Source organism: Melospiza georgiana, chromosome 6 (genome assembly GCF_028018845.1).
Source record: "Melospiza georgiana isolate bMelGeo1 chromosome 6, bMelGeo1.pri, whole genome shotgun sequence".
Lineage (NCBI taxonomy): Eukaryota > Metazoa > Chordata > Aves > Passeriformes > Passerellidae > Melospiza > Melospiza georgiana.
In genome coordinates, this window is record NC_080435.1 from 21,380,846 (window position 1) to 21,407,712 (window position 26,867).

Here is a 26,867-nt window from a genome sequence, read left to right on the forward strand (position 1 = left end):
TCACACTTTAAAAACTTTATTTATATAAAAAAATCATTTTGTTTTAAAAGCGTTACAAGAGTGTGCACAGGAATCAGACAAGGAACGGCTTGGCGCTTCCCCCTCCCCACCTCCTTGGCCCCCCTCCCCACCAGGGCCAAGGAGGAGAGAAGGGGGATGCTGTTTTTTTGGTTCATTTGGAATTAAAAATTAAAAAAGAATTAGTGTTTTACATATTTAAAGGAAAAGAGAAGAGTTAGATCCCAGAACAAAACCCAACTGAGCTGAGGTGGGGCTGGAAGCAGGGCAGGCCCAGCCAGAGCTGGGGGGGAAGTGGGGCAGGAGCAAGGCACCAGCTCTGCCCCTGCCACCTCCCCGTGCCCCAAGAACCCACCCTGGGGGAGCCCCAGGCTGGGAGGGCTCCTACTCCAGTTTGCAGCCTCCTACAGAGACTTCCAGTTGCACAGGGAGCCCCAGGGCTCCCTAAAAGATCACAGCACATGGATGTGCCCCAGCACCACAGCCAGAGGAGGAGGAGGAGGAGCACATCCCAACTCCCGTGGCAGCCCAGGCCAGGATGCAGATGAGCACCCTGCACCCTCTCAGCGAGGGCAGGGGGGGTGGGCTCCCCCCAGAAGAGGCTCCCAGCCCTACTGCAGACAGATAAGGCTCCCAGCAGGGAAGGGAAGAGCTCAGCCCTGCTGGAAGGCCAGGAAACTCCCCTTTCCCAGGGAAGCAGCTGGACAGTACGATTCAAAGAGCTATTTCACAGTGGCAAAAGAAAGGCACGTGTCAAGATAAAGTCAGCGGGGCAGCGCTGCGGGATCCCGGCTCCGGGTGCCTGGCACAGTGCGCCCCGAGCCGCCTGCTCTCCCCAAAACCCTGCCGGCATCTCCTCCCTCTGCGGGGACCCTGGCCCATGCCCCAGCACTGACCTCCGTCCTCACAGAAGGATCCTCCTCACACAGGCACTGGGTGGGAGCCAGGGCCCCATCCAGACCCCTCTGCAGGATCCAGAGCTGGATCTCCCTTCCCATGCCCCCAAAGCCTCATCTAGAGCAAAGCAAGAGACGTTATTGCTGGTTTTCCTTCCCCTGGCCCCTGTGCCTCCAGGCCCTGGACCCTGGTCCTGCATCCTTCAGGGAGGAGGGATGCTCCTGCTGTCCCCATGGCCCTGGTTGAAGAGTGATCCCACACGAAAAAATATATCCTATAGGCAACAAAACCAAACCAAAAACAAGGCGGTGGCGAGTGAGGTCCCAGTCCTTGTTCCTGCAAGACGCCTCGGAGCAGGGGGAAGGCGTGGGAGAGAAGGCAGCTCCTGGTCAAGGCAGAGATCCGAGTCCTTGTGCAGCATCCACGCCGGCTGATCCGGCAGAGTCAGGCAGGAAGGTTTAACTCTCAGGAGGAAGGAGGCGGTGGAGGACGGGAAGAGGAGTTCTCAGGGGTGGTGTCCCAGAACAGGGAGGTGCAGCGGCCCGGAGGAGACCGAGTGGCCCAGGCTGCCCTGGGGACCCGGCCCAGGCGTTTGGCTGGATGGTTGGCACAGAGAGTCCAGCAAAATTCCAACAATAAGACAAGGTAAAAGTCAGTCCATTCCATCATGAAGAGTTATATATTTATATATATAATATATTATCAACCCAAATGGAACAGAGGCAGGGAGGCCAGCTAGATCTTCTGCTGTAGAGAGATAGAAAGGGACAAGTGTTAAGGCTGGAGTAGGGGTGAGGGCGGAGGCAGGATCACAGCACCAGTGATTGCAGCAGCAGTGATTGGAGCAGGATTTGGCTGGCCAAGCACCCCTAAGAGCACAGCAGGATCTGTCACCACTGTCAGATTGGGCAGGACACCGTGGGACATACCGACACGGGGGAGGGCACAGCAGCATCTTCCTCCTCCTCCTCCTCCTCCTCTACCTCAGGCTGCGACTCCTGCCCCTCCTCCTGCTGCAGACACATGCGGTTAGTAGGGGCCATGGCATGGGGGGTGTTAGTTGTGGGAGCCCAGCTCTCCCCTCCTCTGGCAGACAAGACAGTGATGTGGCATTTCCTGCACCCATCCATCCCACAGGTCCCGAGTTAAAGAGGGCTGCTCACCATCAGCGGCGCTGCCTTCACCGGATCCATCTCCCCGAGGTCACCGGATCGGTCCAGCGTCCTGCTGTGGTCCCTCTCGTTGAGTGTGGAATAGTTGTCTGGAGCAGCAGAGGGGACACTCAGTCAGTCGTGTCACCTCCATGGGGGACTGCACCAGCCCCACAGGATATGTGCACTCTGCCCTGCTCCCCCCATACCGACAGAGTCCCTCTCCTACCTGGTCCCATGTTGCTCATCTGGATCTCCTCCCGGGAGGATTTCTTGTCTACAAGCACAGGAGAGCACATCAGGAACAGTTCCTGCAGCAGGAGCTGCAGAGGAACTGCTCCCTGCCCCACCTGGGGGAGCCCAGGCCCAGCTGCAGCTCTGTGACCCAAGGACCTACAGTGCCAGTCCCAAGAAGCCATCTAAGGCCCAAACTGATGGCCAGAAAAGCCACCCAAGGCCCATACTAATCATACTAATGGCCCTGTGTGAGCAGCTGAGGCTGCCAGGGAAGCCACAGCTGAAGAGCAAGGGAGAGGACAAACAGCAGCTGCCCCAAGTACCCACAAGGCAGAGGGATGATGGCAGGCACTGGTGCTGAAGGCAAGCACATACCTGTTTTTTGGTTCCTGTCGATGAGAGGCAAGGTGCTGTCATCAAAGGAGTTGCCTCCCTGGGTCCGAGAGGCATTGCTCAGGTTCACCTACAGCAACAGACAGTGACCACTCAGATCCTGGGCCCAGAGGTTCCTTCCTCATCAGGACATTCCAGCCCTCCAGCACCAGCACAAACTCACGAACCCTCCCACAGCCCTTGAGTGGGGGGCCCAAAATAACCAGAAGGTGCTGAAGCCCCCACTGCACCCCCAACAGAGTGGGAGGGCCTGCCTGGACTGGGGCAGTGCCTGGCCCTCCAGCAGCAAGGGCAATCCCTGCTTTTGGGAAGGAAACTGAGCCTGGGAGAATCCTATTCTTCAACACTGTCACAGCAGCACTTAGAGTGACAGAATCCCTGCCTCATGCTCATGTGGGACACAGGGCATGACACTTTACAGTGTGTTCCTAGCAGAGACTTCCTGCTGGCCATTGGCTGAAAAACAGTACAGGGACACCTCCGTGGGTGCCCAGTGCCACCAGCAAGGTGAAGAGCCACAGGCCAGTACTGCCAAGATCCAGGAACAGCCTTCCCCCTACTGCAGGATCCCACCTACTACCCTAGTCACCACAGGGCATCCCCACACCTGGAAATCTGACTTCTTCCAGCCTTCCTTCTCAAGGGGCTTCCGCAGCTCTTTATAACCCCAGACTGTCTGCAAGACAAGGGCAGCTGCCCGGACTTCTCTCTCGGAGCGGTTCCTAGAAAGAGGTGAAGGAAGAGATGTTTGGAAACCTGGAGAAAGTGAGGTCCCTCTCCACCCCTGGCATCATCCTTTGAGCAGAGCTTACCCAGACTTGTTGATCAGCACAAGCTTCTCAATCCCCTGTGTTTCCCGGAGCTTTTTGGCTGCCTCGAGGTTGTCCACGATCACTTCATTGATGGTGTTGAGGATTGACACCACTGTGTCCTCAGAGAGGTTTTTGGCAGGGCTCTGCTGGCCTCCAGGCAGGTTCTTCACTAGGTTGGGGATGGCATGTTTGCCTGAGAAGGATAAAGAGCTGGGTGTGAGCAAGCAGGGAACAGGTCTGAAGGGAAAACCACTGACAGAGGACCCGTTTTGCTGTTCTCTCTCTGCGGAGCTCAGTGGACAGAGGCTGGGCTGCTGCTGTGCCCACACACTTCCCCAGGAGCCAAGAGGAGGAGGAGGAAGCTCCTGCCCAGCCTGCATGGATACAGGGAGCGTGCCATCCTCACCGATGAGCTCCTTGTTGCGCAGGTCCACGGCCAGGTTGCGCAGGGCGCCGGACGCCGCTTTCACCACGCGCTCGCTGTCGTGGGTCAGGAGGTCGGCGATGGCGGAGAGCCCCTTCTCCTGGCGCAGGGCTGAGCGGATGTACCGGCCATACTGCGGGGAGGCACAGGGCCACCGTGTCACCCGGGGCTGGGGACACCGCTGCCAGCCCCACAGTGGTGTTCCCAGCTCCCCTTCCCTGTCACATCCCCAGCTCTGCTGGCACTCACCGTCCAGCTGCCAGCGCACAGGTTCTGGATGGCTCCTGCTGAAGCCTCCAGGATGGCGGGAGTCTTGCTTTCCTTCAGGAGGGAGATGTATATCCGCACCACTTCTGGCTGGAAGAGGAGCTCGTAGCCTGCCAGGAGGACATGGATAGGGAGGCTTTATCCAAGGGCTCTGCTAGTGTCTGCCTAATCCAAAGGGGTACTGCTGGCCAGACGAAGCTGGAAGCTTCTACCCAGGCTCCTAGGGGGTGGGATCCTTGGCACAGGCTGCCCCAGGGTACCAGAAACCCCAGCCACTGCTTGGTCAGGGGCTGTGATTCACACTTGTCCCCAGAGGCTTCTGGGAATGACCCTTCCTCATCCTCATGACTTGGGGAACAATTTAAGACAGAGATTTTAGCTTTAACTCATGCCTGCTCTTCATGCCCAGGAGTGAAGAGCAGGCACAAAGACAACTGCACTGGCAGGTCTGATACCACCACAGAGGGCTGTGTCACTGTGCTGTCCCTCAGCCCCTGGGGCAGTATTTCCCTCTGGAGCCTGTCCTGAGCCTGCTGACCTCAGCCATGCACAAGATTTTCACAAGTACTGGCAGAGCTCATGTTAACAGAGCCTTGGGCATTCCTGCTCCAAACCCTATTTCCGCCCACTGGAGAGGCTCACTTCAATGGGAAACAACTCCTCTCTTTTACTCATCTCCCAGGCTGCTGTAGCAAAAGCTGCCCTGACACTCAGGTCCTGCATAATCACTCAAGGAGCATACCTTTGGCCGGAGTTGTTCTTTTGGGAAAATCCACTGTGTCGGCACCAGGGTCTTCTGGGAGCTTTTTACCTTCAAAGGGCAAGTGGAGAGGTGTGAGACTCCTCCCCACCTGCCTCGGCCCAACAGCTCTTTGCCACTTGCAGGAGCAAGCCCAGAGGCGAGCTGAAGCCAAGCGACCAGCGTGTGGCAGGAGGGGACATTGGGGACATTAGCTACACTGCAGGCAGAATGTGCCCAGAGAGCTGGAGAAAGCACCCAATTAAACCATGGAAAAAGTAAAACCAAGAGCGCACTCACCTCTGGAGAACCACTCTTCTATTGGTGAGGCGGAGAGAAGGACAGGAGAGAGGGGAGGCAGGAGGAGAGAAGCACCGACAGCGTCATGGGGCAGATCATTTGGCAAGAAAGCAAAGGGAAGGGGAAGGGGCAACACAGGAGAAAAGGGAGGGCATGGAATTAGTGGACATGTACCCGTCACCATCCCGCCACCACAGACACCCACCACAGCTTGAGTCAAACGCTTTGGGCAAGGCAAGCAACAGCTCCCAGAGCCAGGGAAGCAGGGATCACTGCGCCTCCAGAGAAAGTTCCCCTCAGGCTTCACATGAAATGCCCGAGTGCAAGCACAAAGGCCCCAGACCACCCTCAACACCTGTCTCTGCTCCCCTCCCTCCCTTCCCTGTTGCTGGCACACGAACCTTTGCCCTTCTTGGCCCCGAAGCAGCTGGCATTGTGGGGCCCAGCGTTGTTGGCAGGGACAAGGGGCGTCTCCTGGTAGCGCTCGGCATGAGGGATCTCACGGTGGACTTGGTAGGACAGGTTCCTCAGCAGGCACACACAGTTCTCCACCAGCTGGGGAGAGAACCAGAGTGCCTGAATCAGAGACAGGCAGCAGCACTCCAGGTCTGTGAGCGAGGGCCTGGCCCAGCCTTCAGCTCAAGGAAAATTCAAGCCAAGACCTTATCCAGGCTGATCAGGAAGCCCTGAGTCAGGTGACAGTGGTGTGGGGATGAGTGACACAATCAGGCCCCTGTTGGAGGGCCAACATTCCAACCCCAACTGCAGGCTGAGTGCCAGACACCTCCTGGTCCAAGAGTGCCAGGTGCACCCCATGCAGGCTCTCCCTTTCCCAACACCAATCCTACTGTGGTACCTTGCTGTCCGAGTCCTTCTGGCCAATCTCAGACTGCACAATGTAGATCAGGGCGTCCACCAACCCGTCACATTCCCGCAGCTTCCGACGGGCCTCGCTCCGCTCTGAGCTCACGTTCCTGGCAGGCAGAAGAGAGCCCTCATGGGAGAGACAGCTGAGGACAGGCAAGGGACAGCCCACACCCCACACAGCTCAAGAGAAAACAGCTCCTGTAGCTCCTCTCACTGAGGGTACATGCCTCCAAACTCAAGGCCTGCACCACCAGCAGCTGTCTTATGAGAGCAGCTGCTCCACAGTCCCCTGCAAGTGCCAGAACAGCCCAGAAGGAGTGTTGCAGCCCAAACCCAGGCCAGTGCTCTGCCAGACCCATACCTAAGGCAGCCAGCGGTGTTGGTGAGCACCGACTCCCACTCTATATGGCGGGGTTTGGAATCCTCGTTGGGCTCCCGCTCCCAGCCGGAGCGGGGAATGACCACCTCATCAGTCAGGGCATGCAGTGCGTGATCCACGATGGCCATCTTGATGGAGTCGTGCGAGGACAGGTTCCACAGCGTCCCTGCAATGCCACAAGTGGAAGGTGAGCATTTGGCCCCTGACCACAGACCCCACCCCAGATGCCAGCCTGTGCTGCCCTCCCTGGAGCCACTTCTGTGGCTCACCTGTGATGACCTCAGTGAGGTCCATGTCGTGGGCCTTGCGCAGCAGGCGCACCAGCGCGGGCACCCCGTCGCAGTTCTTGATGGCGATCTTGTTGTCCTGGTCCTTGCCAAAGGAGATGTTCTTGAGAGCCCCACAGGCGCCGTAGTGCACCTCCTTCTTGGGGTGGTCCAGCAGCCCCACGAGCACGGGGATGCCCTTCAGCCGCCGCACCTCCGTCTTCACCTTGTCGTTGCGGTAGCACAAGTGCTGCAGGTAGGCGGCCGCGTTGGACTTGACGGCGTCCAGGCGGAAGCTCAGCATGGCGATGACCTCCGGCAGCTCCGGCTGGCGCCAGTTCCCCGGGGCCGGGCCCCCTTTCCGCAGGCTGTCCAGACTGGCCAGGCTGCCCCGCTCGTGCTGCGCCAGCGGGGCCCAGTAGTACCGGTCGGGGGCCACCTCATCCACCAGCATGTCTTCATAACTCCTAGGAGAGAGGGCAGAGGGCGTCTGAGCGCAGTCCTGGAGCTGGGGGAGGCAGTGCCCCTTCCAGCCCACCAGAAGGGATGAAGCTGGATCTTGGTCTCTGACTCCTGCACAGGCAAGAGCCAGCCCCACAGGCAAGGAGTGAGTGCTGCTGTCCTGGGGACAGGCTGAGTTGGGCACCAAGAGCCACATAGGCTCCAGGGATCAACTTTGTGGCTCCCAGGGCAGGCCAGGGAAGAGCCACGGTGGTCCCAGACCCTGCCCAGGCCAGGAACAGCTCGCCCAGGGACTGGCAGCACTGGGAATGAGCCCAAACAAGCACACAGAAGTTTAAAGCGTAACTACTGGCCTGCATGCCAAAGTAACATTTCCCACCCCCAGAACATACACCTCTCAAATCCCAGATTCTCCCATTTTTGCAGTCACTGGCACTATAATCCTTCCCCCACCCAGGCAGAGGAATCCAGTAGATTTCCAGCAGAAAGGGATGGGAGGGGACAGCTCGGTCATCCCTGCTGTGCCAGGGCACGGAGGACATTCAAGCAAGACCCAAGGAGAGGCTTGTACCTCCACTCCAGCTCACACCTGCCCCAGGAGCTGCTCATGCACCTCCAGAGCTCCTGCATCAGGCACAGGCAGCTCCTGCCCCCGAGTATCCTGACAAGGACGGTGGCATGGTCCTGCTGCTGCCATCACTTCCCTTCCTACAGCCTCTGGTACAGGACTTGCCCCAGCCACCAGCTTTAGAGTCACTTCCACAGTCACACAATCCTGGGCACTGTAGCACAGCCGTGGTGTGCCAGCAGGCTGCCAGGCTGGCTTCCAGAGGTCCCAGTGGGGACATGACCCATGCCTGGCTGCTCAGAGGTGCCAAGGAGCAGCAGCACGAGGCTGGAGCGAGACACAGCCACCAACAACTTCCAACACGACTGGCAGCTGATCCCACTCCTGTGCCAAAACTTGCGCTCCCCAAAAGGAGCTCCCAGCCCACTGTGGTGCTGGATCCCACCCTGCAATTGTGCTGGATCCCCTCCAGGCAAGATGGGGCAGGCAGGGAATAGGAAGGACCCTCTTCCCTGAGGAGAGGGAGCTCTGACAAGAGCCCCAGAGCAGGGGCTGTTGCTCTCTGCAGCCGGTGGCAGCCAGCACGCACAGCGTCCCGGGCTGGAGGCGCTCCCTGGGCTCCGCGTGCCTGGCGAGCTGCCTCCCCAGAGGAAGTCGTTAACAGCCAGGCTCCTGCTCAAGACAAACATCTCTGAGGCGGGGGGACGCTGCTCTCCCTGTTCCCATTCCTGTCAGCTGGGCAGCCAGTGTGGACAGTAACTGAGAAGGTGGGGGACAAGCCAAGTTCAACAGCACATGGATTCCACAGATTGCTGTGATCTTTATCACTCTGCCCGGGGAGAGGGAGAGCTGGCTCAGGGGCCCCCCAACCCATCTTTCATACCCTGAGCCATTCCTACAACTCCAACAGAGCTGACCACCTCCCTCTCTGTGACCCACATACCCCAGTCTCCCACCTGGCTGCAGTTCCTGCACTTGACTCCTGTAACCCCCTTCCTCCAGGACATGGAGGAGCAGGAGCACAGACACCTTCCTGTGCAGCAGAGAGGGCTCATGGTCTCAAAGGCCACCCAGGACACAGCCCAGGGAAAGTACACAAGCCAGAGTCTCTGTCTGGACAAGCAGTCAGGGGTTACTTGTGTAACCCCTTCCGCCCAACATGCTCTCTGATGGCCATGTGCTCAAAACTGCCAACTCTGGCTTGTCCTGGGCTGCCCAAGGAGGAAGAGGCCTGGAGCAGCCCTGCCTGCCCTCCTCCAGCCGGCACAAGTTGCACAAAGCGAGGAGGCCAAGCAAATCCATCTGGGTGAGCAACTGCCCTGACTGGTTCGCCACAGCGCAGAGCACTTGTGCTGGCACCAGCCACAAGGACAGACAAAGCTGCTCCTTCAGTCCCTCCAGCAGTTAGCATGGATTTATAGTATGCACCTGGATCAGGCAGATCTCCACAGGGGCTGGCAAGAGCCTCCTTTCCCCAGCTCTCTCCCTGTTGCCTCTGTTTTACGTCCCAGCATCTTAGGCTGCCTGTGCTAAGCCTTACCTGTCTGCCTGGGCCCACTCTGGGGCACTCAGGAGGTGCTGGCACAGTCCCTTCTTCATCTCCAGGACTCTGTCTCAGCCCCTTGCTCCATGCCACTTCACCACCCCCAGCACCTGCCCAAAGCCCTGCTGACAGCCCAGCCAGAAGCCAAGCAGGAAGCAGTGCTTGTACAGGGACAGCCGGCACAAGAGACCAATGGGCAGGAGTCATGGCCTCAGGCAGGTGACATCCTGAATGCCTGGCAGGGCAGGAAAGACCAACAGGACCCTGCTCTGGCCTCTGAAGGCAGCATGGCCCAGCAAGCTGGAGGAGCAGCCATCACCACAGACACACAAGGGGGAGAAGCTGCTGCTGCCAAACAGGTTGAGCAGCTTCTCCCGCCCTGCCCTGCAGCAGGGTCGGGCTGTGCAGGAACTGAGCCCTGCTCACCCCAGCCTGGGCCAAGCTCCCCTTCCCGGGGCTGCTCCTGGCTTAGGGAGAGCACAATCATGGGAGTGCAGCTGCTCCCGACACACATCCCACACAGGCACGGCTCCCAGAGGAATGTGCCACACTGGGCACACACAGCCCTGGTGGCACAGAGGGAAGGGCCTGGAGCTACATCCAGCTGCCCACTGGAACTCCTGGCTGCAGGACGACCGGCTCAATTAGCACCCAGGTCTAACCACCAATTAAGCATACAATTAGAAGCGGATGCAAGTTTTCTCCTGTGTGAGCCACGTCTGACTCAGCTCACAGTGCTGTGTCCATGGTCCTCCTTCCTCCAAGGATGGTAAAGTTCAAGGGACCCCTGAGCACCCCAGGGACTCCTGCCACATACCTGAGCCGCCGCCGAGCATCAGACGGGGTGCCCGCCCTCCTGGCCGTGCCATAGTCAGACATGAGACCGTAGTCCACATCTTCGAAGCCCACGCTGCGCTGGTCATCCTCCAGGCCGTAGGGCTCGGGGTGGAAGTGGTTGAGGTCCATGTTGCTGCCCCCGACACGCACCTGGGGCTGGGGGCCGTAGATGTCCTGGCGGCTGGGGGCGCGGTAGGCGTCTATGGAGGGGCGGTAGCGCTCGTCGATGCGGGTGACGCGGGACAGGCTGCCGTAGCTGTGGTCGCTGCCCGGGTAGCCGTCCTCGTAGGGGCGGCCGTAGCCGTCGGGGTAGTGGTAGTTGCGAGGGAGGGTGGCCGTGCCTGCCTGGCCCAGGTAGCTGCCGGGGCCACCGTTGCCGTTCTTGCGGAAGTTCCTGTCCATGGTCTGGACGTAGTTGCTGGTGACGGGGGACGTTTCCAAAGGCAGCCCGTCGGGCCCCACCGGCACCTGCTGCACCGTCCGGGTGGTCACGGTCTTCACCACCTTCTTCACCTGCAAGGGGTGACACATGCGCAAGGCATGCTCACATCAGGAAACCCATCATGTGTTCCCAAATCCCCCTTCCAGCCCCGCATTTTACTTCAGATACATTTCCCACCCTGTTTCAGCTCATGGCAGAGCACCCAGCCACCAGGGTCCCTCACCATGCCCTGTCCCTCCATGGTGTCCCCAGGCCCATACCGTGGTCTCTGTACGCCGAGTTGTTCCATCATCTGATGTCTCCACAGACACGACTGACATGGCCCCTTCCGGGTCCTCCTCCATGGTGTATGTCTCCTCCACGATCTGGCCTGGGTCCTGCATCCTGGGGATTGTGCTGTACAAGAGGTGGCTGTGGTCCTGAGGGGAGAAAACGACAGGCAGTCAGGTGCTGTCACCAACCTGGGCCTTCCTGGTGTCAGCTGGATGGGAGATCTTTCTTCACAGGGAGCCCTGATACCTTTTGGAAAAAGGTACCTTCAAGCCAGGGTGGCCACACGAGGAGCCCAAATCACCCTCTCCCAGTTGGAATAGGGACACTGGGGCACTGTCCTGCACCTTCCCACAGCAAGCAGGCTGCCCACAGCCAGAGGGCTGAGCTCCCCCTACCTGTGGCCCGTTGAGCTTCAGATCTGAATATTTCTGCCTTTCCAGGTCAGCATCGCCCAGGAAACGTCCGTTCTGAAACACAGCAGGGCAGCAGGCCCATTACTACACTGATCTCCATCCTCACTTCTCTGCAGGGCTGAGCAGCCCATCTCATGCATCTGACAGAGACACCCACCATGCACCCCACGGGACCCCCAGCAGAGGAACAGCCTCCTCAGGGGTCTGTGCCACATGCAGCAAATCTCCTCTAGGTCAGCCTGGGCAAGAGTCGGAAGGCAGACAAACCAGCTCTCCCACACAATCCTGATGGAATGGCCACAACCCTTCCCTGCTCCTGGCAGGGCCCTGGACACCTTCCACAGCTCCTGACACAGGAGTCACCAGTGACCCCAGAGGCCCCCACAGGCCTGAGAGAACCACATGGTGAGCAATCACAGAGTGGTGCTGTTTGACACTTGAACTCTGTCCACCCTGCCCTGCCCCACAGATCCCTCCTGGCACCACCACCTTCCACAGCCAGAAAGGCACCTGGCTCCTGCACACCACCATGCACCAGCCCTCCAAACACCCCTCTCCAAGACTGAGCCTGAGAAAGTGAGGAGACGCCTCAAGCCAAGGCAGATGAAACCACATTTCCAGCCCTGTAGAGAAGATCTCTCCCCACCCTGGTTTGGCCATGTGGGGACAGAAAGAATCCAGGGATTTGCCCTTTGTCACACACAGAGGGAGACGCAGACCCCAGCCTCAGCATCTCAGCTGCCCTCCAAGCAGCCGAGAGATGCCCTGGAACTGAGCACAGCCAACCTCTGACCTTCCCAAAACCAGAGCAGAGCCGACCTGGCAGCAAGACCCTCCAGACTGGCACCTCCTCTCCTGAAACCTCTGTCTGCGAAAGGAGGTCTGCACACCCCCAGACCGACTCCGATACACACCAGTGCCACGAGAACAGCCGGGCCCTCCTCCACCACCTCCCGTACCCAAGGAGGGCTCCAGGAGGGGAGGCAGCTCCGGGGCTCCAGCAGCCTGTGCACGCCCCTGTGCCAAGGGGGTGTTTTACCTGGTGCCGCCGGGTGAGCGTGCCGTTGGCCAAGCCCGGGCCGGCGTCCTGTGGGGAGACCCGGACTCGCTCCAGCTGGGCCGAGACATGGCGCCGTTCCTCCTCCAGGGCCCGGGTCAGCTTCTCGAACTGTGCCTCCTGCTCCTTGACAGAGGCAAGGATGCTGGCGGTCGACTCCACCTCCGAGTCGTCCATGGGTGACAGGCGCCCAGGGTGGGCAGGGCGGGGGGCACGGGGAGGCACAAGCAGAGGCGGCTCGGTGTCAAGGTGAGGGTGGGAAAAATGAGCCAGAAGGGCAGGAGCCCCTCTCTTCACTGCACATGATTTTGGGGGAGGAAAGGAGGAGAGAAGAGCGGTCAGAAGAAACTGATTTCATTAAGACAGATTTTTTCAGAACAGGAAAAAAAAAAATCTTATGGCATTAACACCCGCTCCCACCCATCACCAGAGAGCTGGCAAGAGGGTCCTGGAGCAGGACTCAGCTGCAAGCTGCCCCAGCATTAAAGCTTGGAAAAGTGGCACTGTGGGAACAGAAGGTCCCCCCAGCACAGCAAACAGCTGGGGCTGAGCCAGGTTTAGAAAAGCTGCTGTGGGCTGAGGGAACACCTCATGGGCAAGGAAAAGCTGCGGGCAGACAGTGCAGGAGGGGAGCGCATGTCCCCAGGGTGCGGCAGGGGACACTCCTGAAGAATGAGAAGTGACCCACATCCTACTGCTTCCTCCACGGAAGGGCAGAGGGAGAGGGCCATGCTACTTATCTGCTCCCTCCTCCCTAGTACGGTAAGAGATGGGGAGACAACCCTGGCTCCACAACTCCTTCCCTAGCCAGGAATGAATCCTTTAGGGGGATCACATAAGCCCCTTTGACTGCTGCCAAACTCACCACCCTCCAGGTATCCACCAGGGCTCTCCCTCCAAGGATCCTCAGCCCACAGACCTGGGGATGGGCTTTGGCCTGGACCCCTCCAACACCCCCGCCCAAAGGTGAACAGCAAGTGAGGCATAATCAACATTTTGGTACAGAAAAGCAATTTTCTTCCATACAGACCTGTCAGAGGAGGAAGCTCAGGTTTGATTGGCAAAGGCACGAGACAGCCAGGTCTAGACGCAGAGAGTCATGGGAGAAACAGCCCAGCCACCACAGTGAGGAAGCAGGAGGGAAGAGAGCTGCAGGGACAGCGGGAGCAGGTCAAAATCACACACAAGAAGCCCTAAACAGGAGGCAGGGTGGGCACGGAACTGGGAAACAGGCGCCTCTCTCCCACCCCCTCCCCTCTGAGGGATGGGTCTGGAAGGGCTGGTGGGGTGGCAAACGCAGCACTGCTCCCACAACAGCCCCCCAAGCTCCACGGAGACTCCAGCAGCCCCCACTGTTCCCTGTTCCCACCGAGGGAGAAACGGCAGAGGCGGAGAGGAGTGGCCAGGGCTGAGCCTCCACCCCTCCCGCGCAGCCCGGCCGAGTCCCTGCAAGCCCGAGAGGTTTTCCCAAAGCTGTGCAGTCATGGCAGGCATGTGGGGACTCGCTCGAGCCGGGCAGGCAGCACTGAGGCTGCTTTCCCACGGTCTCCAGCAGCGGCTCTGCCCTCTCCCCTCCCCGGTGCCACCGCCCCAGAGGGCCGATAAGGACGACCCGGCGCTGAGAGCTCGCTCAGGCACCATCCCTGCTCCCACAACCTCCTGCAGCCCCTCCAGACCCATCCTGCAGCACCTGCTGGTGCACGGCAGAGCTCAGTAAAGTCTTCTGGTCTGTCAAACCCCTCCCCAGTCCTCATGTGGCTCTGCTCCCCAAAGCCTGTCTCGTGTCAGCCAAGGTGGCACTGCCGCAGCGGAGCCCGGCCATGCAGGGTGGATGTTTTCCAAGTGCTTTGGAGGGTGCCCACAGCACGTTCCACCATCTGGTCACTGCTACTCTGTCATCTGCCCTCACCAACAAAAAAATCCAGCTGCTCTACTTGCGCCCACGTGGTGCCCAGCAGCAGAAGGAGCGGTGGCACACCCAGCACACCCACCCCTGGGAGAACGCAGCCCACCACTCTCCAGAGCCCAAACAAGCTTTTGGAGGCTCCCAAACATTACTCCTGGTTCATGCATGCAGCTTTCCACCCCTCCCACCTTGCAACAGGTACTCCCTGAGGTTTTTCCAACAGATCAGCTCCCCAAGCCTTGCACGGAAATGCAGGGACAGCTCTGACCCTTCCTTGCTGCTCCCCTGCCCTGTGGATTTGCAGGATTCTCCAAAGGAGAAGGTTGGTGCTCCCAGAACAGTGCTGATACATCCCAGCTCTCATCCACGAGTAACATTCCCCATCTCTCGTGGGCAACCACCCACTTTAAGCAGGGGCACAGATACTCAGCCTTTCCAGGACCAACTGATGGAAAGGGAGAGGATCCTTGCCACATCCCAGTGCTGCCCAGCAGGACACAGAGCAGTCCTACCACCCTGAACACCCTATGCAACTGCAGCATCCAAAATCCCAGCCAGCAGTCCCCCTGGCTTGCTGGGATTTGTTTCCAGAGTGGTATTTCAGCAAACCCTTTAAAAGAGGGGAACTGTGGGGAAGCGATCCTCCACAACATGGCCTTGTCAAAGCAGCTGGGCTCCCTGGCCAGCCCTCAACTGTCCCAATGCAGAAGAGGCAGATTTTTAGGGGACAGGAGGGCAGAGGCTCCCTGAGCGCAAGGAGAGCTTGGCTAGTCTGGTCTCATGAAGAGGATCATGCCTGCAGCAAGGGTGGACAGCAGGGTCTGGATCTGTGGGAAGCATGGACAGGAGATACGGGAACACCAGAAGATCCCCTTAGTCCCACATAGCCCACAGGGACACCCCAGCCCCAAATCCCCACCTCTGCACATTCCCTGGGAATGGGGCTGGGAAACATGGACACTAACAATGAAACTTGCAGGGCTGTTAGGGCCCCAGATAAGGGGCCAGAGCAGCTGTGAGGCTGTTTCCTTCCCGTCCCTTCCACAGGGAGTAAACACAACAGCAAGGGAAGGAACAGGACAGGTCCCGCACCCTGCGGATCCAGTGGATGCTCCAGGAGGGGCCACCTGAGGGTCTCCCAGCAGGATCAGACCGTGTTAAACAGGGAGACTCAGGGCCAGGGGGCTGCACTGCCTACACAGCTGTCATTCCTGCCCTGAGCACGGGACACAGCTCCATGATGGGCAAGAAGTGCCAGCAGAACAGGGTCTCTCCCAGTTTTCCTCCACCACCAGGACAGACCAGCTCTCTCTAGTCTCGTTCCAGCCATTGTCTTCATCGATCTGGGATTAAAGACATAATTACAGAGAGGCAGAGCCAGGTCCAGAGAGGTCAGCAAGAGCTGTCTCCTCACACACAGCCAGCACCATCCCAGCTGGAGCACGGCCATTCCCTGGGTTTGGCACACAAACCCCAAACTTCACCCTATATCCCCCAGCTGTGAGGAACCTGCCCCACACACAGGGATAGGGCCCCTTGATACGTCCCAATGCTGTCCCGGGTTCTCAGTGGCCATCTCTGGAATGAGACAGGGAGGGCAGGAAGGGGAGAGCCTCAGCTATGCATCCTGCTCCCTTCCAGCCAGTGAGCTACTCGTGACAGTGCAAAGCCAAGTACACAGGAACCAGCAAGGGTGAAATTCCAGGGATCGCTTTGCGCCCATTCCCCTCCTCCTCCCCCCCGGCCTCTGAAGATCCAACTACAGAGCATTCTTCAGAGCCAGACCCTGACCGGCTCTGAGGATGGCTCATGAAAGCCTTTTCATCATGAGAGAGGCACTTGCTGACACACCCGTTACTTAAAAACCCCAGCAAGCCAAAAATATTTCAGCTGGCTCAGTTCAGGGCAAACCAAAAAGCCCAAGGACAGAGCACACCCTGAGCAGCTTCACCCCAGGGGCAGAATCCTCTCTGTCCCCCCAGTAATCAGTAGGAGAGGACCAGGGAACAATGCAGAGACCCAGGAAGTTTCACGCCTCAATCGCCCTGGCTTTATCTCCCAACTTCCTGGCACCAACCCCACCCTGTGCTGTGCCCACAGGTCCCAAAGGCAGAGCGGGTCCACTGGAGAGATGTCACAGTGTCCCCTTGCTAGCCAGGAAGCAGCTGCCAGCCCACCTACCTGTGTGCATGGAACTTCCCCACCACAATTTTCCCATCTAAATAAAAGCTTGGATACAGTCAGACAGGCACCCCAAACCCTGAGCCCTCCACAGCTCTTCTGCTGCAGCCAGCTCTGCCACAGCAGGTTCTTCCAAAACATCTCACCCCAGCTTCTCCAGCACAAGTGCCTTCCCACAGAATAAATCCTTTGCCTGGAAAAATAAATTTCCAGGGCCAAACCACAGACATACCCACCTAGAGTTCACCTGCACCCTCCTCTGCCAGAGGATGAAGTTCAGGCCTTGAAGGCTCCCAACCAGGAGTGTTTTTGAAGGCTCCCAACCAGGAGTGTTTTTCTGGAGTCTGCCACAGAAAGATTAACTCCGGGGCCCAGACTGAGCCAGCAGATGGGGAATTGTACTCCACAGGCCAGGGAAAATGGACGAGATCCAGCAGATAAGACCCAGACTGGAAGCTTGACAGGCAGCACCGTTGCAGCACAGGGGGATCTCTGGCACAGTCCTCTACGTGGATTTTTCCAACAATCTGCTCCAACCCTGCCCCATGCCCTGAGTCCCTGGAGAGCTGTCACCCAAAGGTCTTGGGATCCCTGGGGCTAAGGCTGCTGCCTCAGCACAGAACACTTTGGGCAAAGTCCAACTCAAGCACCTACAAAGTCAGAATCTCCTCTGCCACATCATCCCCGCCCCAGCACCCCGCTAAGGGACACACCACGTGCTCACGGCCATCGTCCTGCTGCCACCAGGAAGGGGGAACAGAGCTGCATCAGCTCAGTCTGCCACATCCCAGCCCTTCACACAGCTTCACTGCTTGTCTGTGACCCCCAGACACCTGTCCAGCACATGGCAAGGTTTGTCACCATGGCCAGACACCCCTGGCAGCCCCCTACACCATGAAGCACGAGGACAGCCCTTCTCCAGCTCCACAGCCAGGATGGACACAGCCCCTCATCCAGGCTGGCTGAGCCCCTGTGGGGCTCCTGGGCCAGACCCACCTGCCAGGCTGACAAAGAGGGATGCTCTTCCTGAGGAATTCTGCAATACAGTCCCCAGCTCCACTCCAATAACTGGCCTTTCTCTCTCAGCCTGAGGGCCTGAGGAGAGCCAGCTGGCTGCCCACTCTCTGAAAGCTCTCAGCACCAGATCCCATCCAAGAGCAAAAGAGGAAGCAACAAATTCTCCTGGTTCCAGCTGCCTATCGTGATGCACTTACGAAAAACAGAAACTCCATCAATAATTCAGGCCTGCAATTGTCCAAGCGCTTGCAGTGCACTTGCTCTGCACAGGCTCACAGCCCTGCTAATTCACTACAGGCTTCTGGTCAGTCTCAATTACCTAAAAAATAAATGAGCCAGCATCCTTGGCATCTTTCCCCATGCCAAGCACAAGGTCCAGGCTCACGCATCAACCCTCAGACTTCAGCCTGGCTGAAGCAGCAGGGCATGGGAGGGGAGACCACAGACTCAGGCTCACCTGCTCCTGTGTTCAGCTCAGAACAACCATGGCCCTCAGGCCACTGGGAGAAGTAGAACAGCTGCTGGTGGGCTCTAGATCTCATATCCTGGTGCAGGTGAAGGAGAGTTTTGGCTGTTTCTCTCCCAAGCCCAGAGGCAGGAAGGTGCCCACAGCCATCACCTCAGAGCAGCCCACCCTTGAGGGACCCCTGCCCAGGCTGACACATCCTTGCTGCCAGGTTGAGTGAGGCCCCTTGCTCCCACTCCCCAGCCCACCCTGGCCCTGCCAGAGCCTTCATCAGGGGAGAGGTTTCCCCACCTCCTGCCCTACCTCCCAGGAGGGCTCTTCCTCCTGGCAGGTCACAGAGCACAGTGGACTTTGGGCAGGCTGGCAGGTGGCCAGCAAAGGGCAGCTCTGCAGCAGGTTGGACACCGCCTTGGGCGCTGCCTGCTCCGGCCCAGCCACACCTTCCCCGGGGGAGCCGTGCCCCAGGTGCCGGTCACGGCAGGAGCCCGGCGGGTGAACACCCAGCAGTGGCACCGCGGGCAGGGACAGGCACGGAGCCGCTCCTCCTCCGCCCTTCACACCCAACTGGTTGGACTGGCAGCGGGATCGCCACCTGGCCTACCTCACCTGCCGCCCCCAGTGCCAGGGATGGTGGCCACGTAGCCGGGATGGGTTGGGAAAGCCTCCCTTAGGAGAGAGGAGTCACCTGGAGATGCAAGCCAGGCGCAGATCGCACCTTATAAGGGAGCGGGCCGGCAGCCAGGGAGCAGGATGAGGAGGGAGCGATAAGGACAGGGTGGGGCTGCAGGGGAGGAAGCAGGAGCGTGGGTCGTTCCCTGAGCCAGGGCAGGGGGCTGAGAACGGAGATACCCATCGGGTCAGCAGGACGGGTCTGGACACAGCCGATGGCGGTTGTGAAACACGGGCAATCCCCTGGGGAAGGGATCTGTCCCTGGCTGCGCTGAGGTCACCGGACCGGTGCCACCCCAGCAGGGCGCAGAGTGAGGCAGCCGAGCACGGAGCAGGGCAGGGTGGGCTGTGGAGAGCTGGGATTGTTCTGCTGGAATGCCAGCAATCCTGCGGCAGCGGGGCAGCTGTCCCTCCCAGGCACGCCGGGGGCCACTCGCCCCCCCCCCCCCCCCCCCTCGCGGTGAGCACAGCCCAGGACACAGCATGCCAAGAGCTCCTTCCCTCCAGGAGAGCCGGGAAGCTGCCGACCCTCTGCACCGGCTGGATGGAGCACCATGGCGAGAGGAAGGGAGACGAGATTCCCTGGGCATTTGCAGGGAGGAGAGGGGCACAGGAGGGCAGCCAAGCCGCTGGGCTCCAGGCAGAGACTCTGTCCACCCACAGCCCCCAAGCGGGATGGCCACAGGGCCAGAGCCTTCCTGCCAGCAGCATCCTGCTGCATCCCAGTGCCCACGGACACCTCAGCAGCCCTGCTGCCACGGGGCTCTGCTGAGAGGGTCCCCACCCTGGGGACAGTAGCAAGCAGGGTCCCTGCCACCTCTCAGCACCAGCCCCTCGGCTCACACCCCCAGGCCCAGGAGATTCACATGTCGGGAGCCCTGCAGCAGCACAAAGGCGGCTCTCTCCTCGCTGTGGGAATTCGCAGCTGAGCGCTCGGCAGGGACAAAGGGATTTCACAGGCACATCCCCAGCCGGCGGCCGGCCTCCCTCCCCCTGGCGTCCCCGCTTCCTGTCACAGTAGCACCAGACCTCGGGGGCGCAGCAGCAAACAAACACCCAGCGCTGGATTCTGGGAATGGGGCCAGCGCATTCCCGGGGCAGGCCACGCTCCGGCAAGCCAGCGGGCTCCTGCTTCACCCAGCGGCTCCCGGGCAGGGGGAGGCAGCAGCCCCCGGCTCTGCCACCGCGGCCCGAGGCGAGCAGGTGAGCTGAGGGTACTGCAGGGCAGCCTCTTGCTCCATCCAAGGAACAGCGGCCACCTCGACGGGGGACATGAGCTGTCCCCACAGCCACAAGGCTCAGTGGACGCTGGTGCTAAGCTGAAGGTCAACGCGGCCCCCCAGGCTCCAGCCATGCCAATGTCCCTGCCCTTCACCCGTCCCCCCACCCTCTGCCCCCCTCTGCCGGGCTCAACTTTCCCATTCAGCTGCCTCTCTCCCGCAGGGAAAACAAACACACCAAAGATAAGGGCCATATTGGCAGAGGCCAGGGAGCAAAGTCCCTCAGTGAGACACGAGGCTGCCTGCCCAGGCCGAGGGCACGGCAGATGAGGGAAACTGCTCTCTCTAGCTCCCCATCCCAGGGGCACAGGAGCTAATCCAGAGCGCACAAGTGCTGCTGGCTGTGCCCAAGCAGAGAGGCTTCAGTCTGGTGGCCAGCATTCCCAGCAGGATTAGGGGCAGCCCCCTTTCATCAGGCCTTAGGCACAAGCACCTACAGCTACCTGTGCCAGCCCAGCACCCAGACACATGGATCTGGGACCTTTCTTGGGCACAGAGCCCTTCACCACAGCCCTCTTCCCAAGGAAGTCACTTGAGATCATTTCCTGTCCCGCACCTGCAGCCCCAGGAACCGGTCCTGGCTTCCAGGCCCTGCTCCAACCAATGGACAAAGGAGCAGGGCCTGGGAGGGAGGACAGGGGACTCTCACTGGCACCAGCACAGGACCTGCACCACTGGGGGCAGTCAGCACTATCTGCCTTTCCAGCAAGTCACCATAGAACTGTGACCAGGAGTGGGGAGAAGGGTAGGAGACAGGGCCCCCCAGCCTTCCCAGCAACTCTACCGGAGATCTCCCCCTCAAAGGGTACCTGGGCACCCTCGAGGCAGACAGTGCACCCTTCCCTCCTGCAGAGGAGACACCCTCCCCTGCCCACACTGAGCAAACAGTAAAAAAAAGTAGCGTTTGGTGAGGGAGTGGCCAGGAGGCAATTGCCGAGATTAAGACGAGCCGGCCTGAGGGAGCGGCCCAGGAGTGGGACCCCCTGCCCCCCCTTGCCCAGCCGGCCCGGACTCCCCGAGCAGGTAGGGCGGCCGCGGGCTGAGTCAGAGCACAAACCGCGCGGGGCTGGGCCGAACGCCCCGGCTCGGCATGACCTCATCAGGTACCCAGCTCCTGCTGGAGAGGGCTCCGAGGGCCCTGCCAAGAGCTGTAATGAATGGGTGAAGGAAAGCCACTGGAGAGGCATCAGGCAGCAGCCAGGGAGTGAATCACGGCTGGAGGTGGGCACAGGGGGTGCTGCAGCAGGGTGACAGCATGTCCCCCAGAGCGCTCCAAGGCCCCACAAGGTGCACACACAGGCTAGCAGGAGCCAGCGCTCACACAGAGCAGCAAGGGACAAACAGGACAGCAGGCCAGCAGGACTCCATCCTACCAAGCCCCCTCTCCCCAAACTGTTTGCACCCCCAGCTCTCACTGAGAAGCACCTTCCCAGGCTCCTGTGCGAGCCAAAGGGAAGGAAACCTGCTTCCTGGTCAGACGGGAGATGACATCGTGGCTTCCCTTTCCTGCAAGTTTCTAAACACGACGTCCTGCCAAGGGCCACTCCCCACTGCCCCTGGCCTGCATACAGAGGATCTGGAACCAGCTGGGAATGCCAGGCATGGGCACCACCACCAGCCCAGCCTCAGCCAGCTGGGCCAGCCAGGAGACCAGCATGGCTCGACCATGAGACCAGATGCCTGGCCTTCCAGGTTGCTGGAGGCAGTCTGCCTCCAGGGAACACATCCAAGGGTTCCTCACCCACAGTGCTATCACATTCCTGTCCAGGGCTGGGAGCATCCTATGATGAGAGGGTGGAAGATGTTTTCCAACCCCTCGAGGCTCTGGCTTGTGCCTGCCATGCCCCAGAGATGGGTTGGTTACCTGCAGAGCTAGGGCAGCACCAACACCACAACCCCAGCACAAGCCAGCTCCCCGGCCTCCCTCACACCCTTCATCATCTCCTTGTCTGCACAACTCCCTCAGAGCTCCCTGACACTGCGGGGCTGCCAAGGCTCCTGAAGACAGAACAGGGCACCCCGAGAAGCCAAGCATGTGTCTTCTCAGAGCTCTCGCTGCTGCCAGAGCTTTGCTCTGCAGGCCCATCCACCTGCCCTTCACAGGGTGGCTCCTCTTGCTGCCAAAAGGAGAACGGAGAAGGGAAGTGAGTGGTTTTCCACTGCAGCCAGCTGGGGACAGACCCTGGGCAGAGATCAGGGGAGAGCAGGTGACTCTGCCACACCAGTGTGCTCTGGAGGTGAAAGCAGGCAAAAAAAGAGAAGAGAGAGTAAGGATGGCACAAAGCCAACCTGGATAAGCAGGCCCCCCACATCAGAGAGGATTTCTCCCAGAAACACCCTGGGCTCTCCACCTCCTCCCCCTCAGACCCCAGTGAGCAGGAGGGGGACAACATCTCTCCCCCTGGAGCAAGCCGGCCTGCCCGCAGCCAAGCCAAGCATGGCAAGCAGCAGCCCTGCATGCAGCAACACGTTCGCAGGAATGTGTTACTCCACTGGGCAAGGGGCCTGCCAGCAGCATGCAAACACCCCCGGTGACCCACCCTTCCAGGTCGGAAAAACTCGTCTTTGCAGTTCCACACACTCCCTCCCACCCACAGCAGATACCCACACGCAGCCCAGCAGCACCACCTCCCCTTCCCGCCCGGGCCGGGCCCGGGAGCACCGGGAAGAAGCCGAGAGAGCCAGGGGCTCTTCTCGGAACGGACCGGCCCCAGCGCCACACGAGATGGGGCTGAGAGGAAAAGGGATTGTCTGGGGACAGCCAGACGCCTTCCTCCTTCTGCATGGGCGGGAACCAGTTCCCCACATTCATCCAGTCCAAGGCCATCCAACTCACACATGGGGCCACCTTGCTCCCTCCCCCAGGTAACCGCTCTCCTGTGCAGGAGGTGTTTTCACAGCTGTGTGAGACCAGGGGAGAAGAGAGAGCTGCCCTCTCATTGCCCACTCTGGCTGCCTTTTCCCCATGCCTGGTGCCCACAGCCCAGCCCTCGGGCACCCAGCAGTGGCAGGTACAGCTCAGGTGTGCCCAGGAGGGCCACTGAACTTTGAGCAGCATTTGCTGTGACCAGGGCCAACGCCCAGAGGAACAGGAGCAGTCAGGGCGAGGATGGAGGTACAGGAACAGCTCCTGCCCTCACACACACAGGAGCCCAGCACGCTGCTGCCACCAACCCCAGCCCATCCAGGGGCATCTCATACAAGCCCTGGAGCTGCAGATGTTTCTAGAGCACCACCACCCCGGCCAGGCTATGGGAGTGCTCTTCCCAGGGCTTGGCCCTTACCCCAATTTGCCTGAACCCTTCCCTGTTTGTGCTGGAAGCTTGGCACACCTGGGCACGCACCCCACCAAGACTGGTACCACAGCAGAAATTCCCCATCCCATCAGCACAAATACCTGGGCACAGACCTGCTCAAATCAAACACAGGGTAAGCCTGGCTCAGGTCCTCAGGCCTGCACTGGCACAAGCACTCTTGCAGTGGGTAAAAGTTCTGCAGTGCAAAGTCACCACGGACCTGCAGCGTGAGGTGAGGGACACTGGCACAAGCTCCTGGACACCCACACTCCTATGAGCAGCTCCTGGCAGGGAAGCACATCTCTCTCAAGGTATCAGGAGCTGGCATGGAGGGCTGGGCAGCAGGGACCAGCTGTTCCCACCTCAGTCCAAGGTCCGTACTTGGACCCATGGCAGACGTCCCACTGCAACCTCCGACCAGCAGCTACTCCGGGCTGGGAAGAGCAGAGGAAAGCAAAGGTGACTGGCACCCTGGTTAAGGGTTGGCACATCCTGGCACCACGCCTGGTAGATTATGCTCCTTAGTCACTGGTTTGCCCCCCACACCCAGCAGAGCCAACTCATCTCACCCCTCCTTGCACAGGCCACCACAAGGAAGGAGTATTTCTCACAGGGAAAAGTTGCTTCCTCCACAGGCAAAGGAAACAGGAGGATCACACTGCACCCACTGCCACCCCAACAGGCTGAAGGCACACAGGAACACAACAGAGCACATTAATCCAGAGGTCAGGCTCCACAGGCAGCAGTCACTGGACAGGGCAGAGGGACAGGCACTCCTGTGCCAAACCAACACCAGCAGCCTTCCTGGAGGGAAGGAAGGCGGATTAGCAACAAGCACAAGACAGGCAGGAGCTGGACAGACTCATCAGCCTGCTGCTGGGGGTTTCCAGCACAAGAACTGGCTCTAAGAAACCATTTCCTCCCCCAAAGAGCCTCCTCAGATAATATAAAGCAAAAAAAAAAGGTTGTGGCCACCTTGGAGAACTCGAGGACTTTGGTCAAGAGCCTGTAAATCCAACTCCTTTCTGACAGCCTAGCACTGAGGCACATTCCTGAACTCCGTGCCAGAGGACAACCTCCTCTGCCGGCCAAGCCCTGTGTCACACACAGAGGAGTGCCTGAATTGCCCAGGTTCGGCTTTTGTAATCACATCCAGGCAACACCTGCTGTCTTCTATTGCCCCAAAGCAGCTCCGGGTTCCGCTTCTCCCTGTCAGCAAGGCGGGGACAGGACACAGGCACGGTGCTGCAGAGACACGAGTGTTCAGAGCCAGGAGAGCGCTGTACTTCCCTGGAGACAGCATCACCACAGTCTTGGGAAAGGGCTCTGTCCTTGCCAGCAGTAAATGAGAGACAGTTTTGAGGGGTTGTTGGGAAGGGAAACCAAGAGCTTTACCCAGCACTTTCCCCCTTAGGCCACAGACACTGGTAAGCTATTTTGAGAAGCCAACAGCCTTCCAGGCATGATCCAAGCCACACTATTATTTTCTGGGTGTCCTAAAGCCACCTCCACTGCAGATACAATAGGCCAAGGTCTTATCTCCGTGCCAGAGGCTGGAGGAGGGAAGAAATGAGAGGCAATCCAGGGACAGACGCCGGCTCTGCGGTCTGGGCTGGACCATTCATCTGACTCCCAGCCCATCTTTAGGGAAGGGATGGCCTCAAGGGCTCCTGAACCACAATGATCAGGCCCTGACCTCTGTGTCGGAAGGGAGGAGGCTCACCCCTCTGCAGCAGCCCAGGCAAGCCCAGCATGCTCCACTGAGCGAGCGCTTTCATCCTCCCACCGCTTCCAGGAAGGTTCCGCACGAGATTCCAGCAACGCTGCACACGGCGAAGGACAGTCATCTGCACACTCAAGAGTCCAGCCAAACTCAGCCAAGTGGAAGAGCAGATCCTTAAAAACTGCCTTTATGCTGTTGACAGAGCAGGAGCAAACACCAGTAGGTAAAGCACCTGCCTCAAGAAAGCCCTGGGAGCAGGATGGAGCAGACCTTGGAGAAGACAACTAATAATTTTCCTGCCTAGGCTCTTGCCACTGACCTGGAGGACACGGCCCCGCTCCATTGGAGCCTGGGAGTCACCAGCCAGCCGCTGACCCCACCTTCCCACAGCCAGGAGGACATGGAAGTTGGAACTTCAAACAGAAGCTGTGAGCATGGCTTACATGAACCCAGCACGCCTGCAAAGCTGAGGACAAACTCAATTCTCCGCACCAAAAGCCTGGACAGCCAATTCCAAAAGCATCTGTGCAGTGCAGGGAGGGCATCAGTGAAACTACAGGTAGCTGCAGTTCAATATCATCACAAGGCTCCATACACCCAGATGCTTCTCTCTGCCTCACCGGGAGCTGGGTGCCACAACCCTGGGAGAGGAGCCTCCAGCTCCTGCTGGTCACAGGACAGCCCAGGCCCCCAGATAACACCCTGTGAGCCCCATTGTCACTGGCTCTCTGGAAGGGCAAGGGCACCGAGCCCTTGGAGAGAGAGGGAGGCACTCCAGGAGGTCCACCCCTCTCTCCAACAATCAGAGGAAGCTTTGTTGTGCAGGCTCCCTCGCCCAAAGCCCAGGGCCATAACGGAGGTGCCCCACCTCTCTTCTGCCAGACCGCGGGTGGCTCGCAGATGCCAGCAGCCCTCATGACTGAGAGGCACCCAAACTTTCTCAGCCCAAGCTAAGTCTCCTCTCTGCAACGCTTCGAGGAGGCGTAGGAATGCCCCCCGTGCAGGGCAAAGCGATGCCGGGGACGGTCACCGGAGAAGGCACGAAGAGCGCTGGGAAGGGGGAAGCAGCCGGGCTGTCGCTAAATGACAGTGTGGCCAAGGGAGACTCAGAACGAACCAGCGGCTGAGCAGACCCCCGAGGCCGGCTCCGGCACCGTCCTGCCTCCTCGGGAAGCGTGTCGGTGTCGCCTGTGAGCTCGGGCGGACGGGCCTGTTGGGCTGTTTTGAAGCTCAGAGCGATTCCATTAGGAGGAGCAGCAGCCCCACCCGCACACTTGACCCCCCCGGGCACACCGGCCCCTTCCCCGGCAGAACAAAGGCGCAGGCGAACGACACACCGGGCGAGGAGCCGCTGCGCACACCGGCAGAGCCGAACCGGGCGGCCGGACGCAGAGTCGGAGAACCGGACCGTGCCCCGGCCGAGACCCCACGGAGGGACCCAGCCCCGATCCCCGCCTGAGGGCGGGGGGGCCCGCCGGTGCCGGCCGCGGGAAGCTGGCACACGGGCCGCCTTTGTTCCGGGCAGGGCGAGCGGCGGCGGCCCCGGGCGGGGAGCGGGGCGGCCGCCCGGCCCAGCCGCCTTTGTGTCGCTCCCCGCGGGCTCCCGGGCGCCTCCAGCGCCCCCGCCAGGGCCGGGCCCCGCCGCCCCACCGGTCCCGCGGGGCGCGGCCGCGCCTGGCACGGGTTCCCGGGCAGGACGGGACTCCCGGGGCCCGGTACCGACCGGCTCCGGCAGGAGAGCGCGGCCGAGCCCCGATCCGGCCCCGCCGGGCGAGGACCGGCCCGTCCCGCCCCGCCGCCGCCGCGGGGGCGTGCGGCGCCCGGCAGGCGCCGGCCCGCACCGGCTCCGCTCCCTCCCCTCTGCCCCCTGAGCGGCGGCACGGACGCCGCGATCGGGACTCACCGTGGCCGGGCTCCTCGGCGGACGGGCGAGGGGGGGGCGGTCCCGCCCCTCGGCGGCGGCACGGCCGCCCGGCCCGCTCCG

At 60.2% G+C, this 26,867-nt stretch overlaps 1 protein-coding gene across 4 annotated transcripts; it reads right to left on the bottom strand.

The window, feature by feature from the left end:
- Positions 1-26,867, bottom strand: CTNND1 (catenin delta 1). 4 transcript variants are annotated; one of them, XM_058027234.1, is made up of 20 exons: positions 26,787-26,867; positions 13,376-13,494; positions 12,328-12,641; positions 11,271-11,342; positions 10,863-11,021; positions 10,141-10,673; positions 6,754-7,217; positions 6,467-6,650; positions 6,095-6,212; positions 5,640-5,793; positions 5,239-5,256; positions 4,942-5,010; positions 4,182-4,309; positions 3,915-4,065; positions 3,509-3,701; positions 3,304-3,418; positions 2,679-2,766; positions 2,296-2,343; positions 2,079-2,176; positions 1-1,659 (listed from the first exon to the last, which is right to left on the bottom strand). In XM_058027234.1, the coding sequence occupies exons 3-20, from the start codon at positions 12,520-12,522 to the stop codon at positions 1,651-1,653; spliced, it is 2,796 nt and encodes a 931-aa protein (XP_057883217.1). In that variant the 5' UTR covers positions 12,523-12,641; positions 13,376-13,494; positions 26,787-26,867; the 3' UTR covers positions 1-1,650. The 4 variants fall into 4 exon arrangements, with proteins under 4 accessions (XP_057883217.1, XP_057883216.1, XP_057883214.1 ...); XM_058027233.1 differs by having other exon boundaries at positions 1-1,662; XM_058027231.1 differs by having other exon boundaries at positions 1-1,928.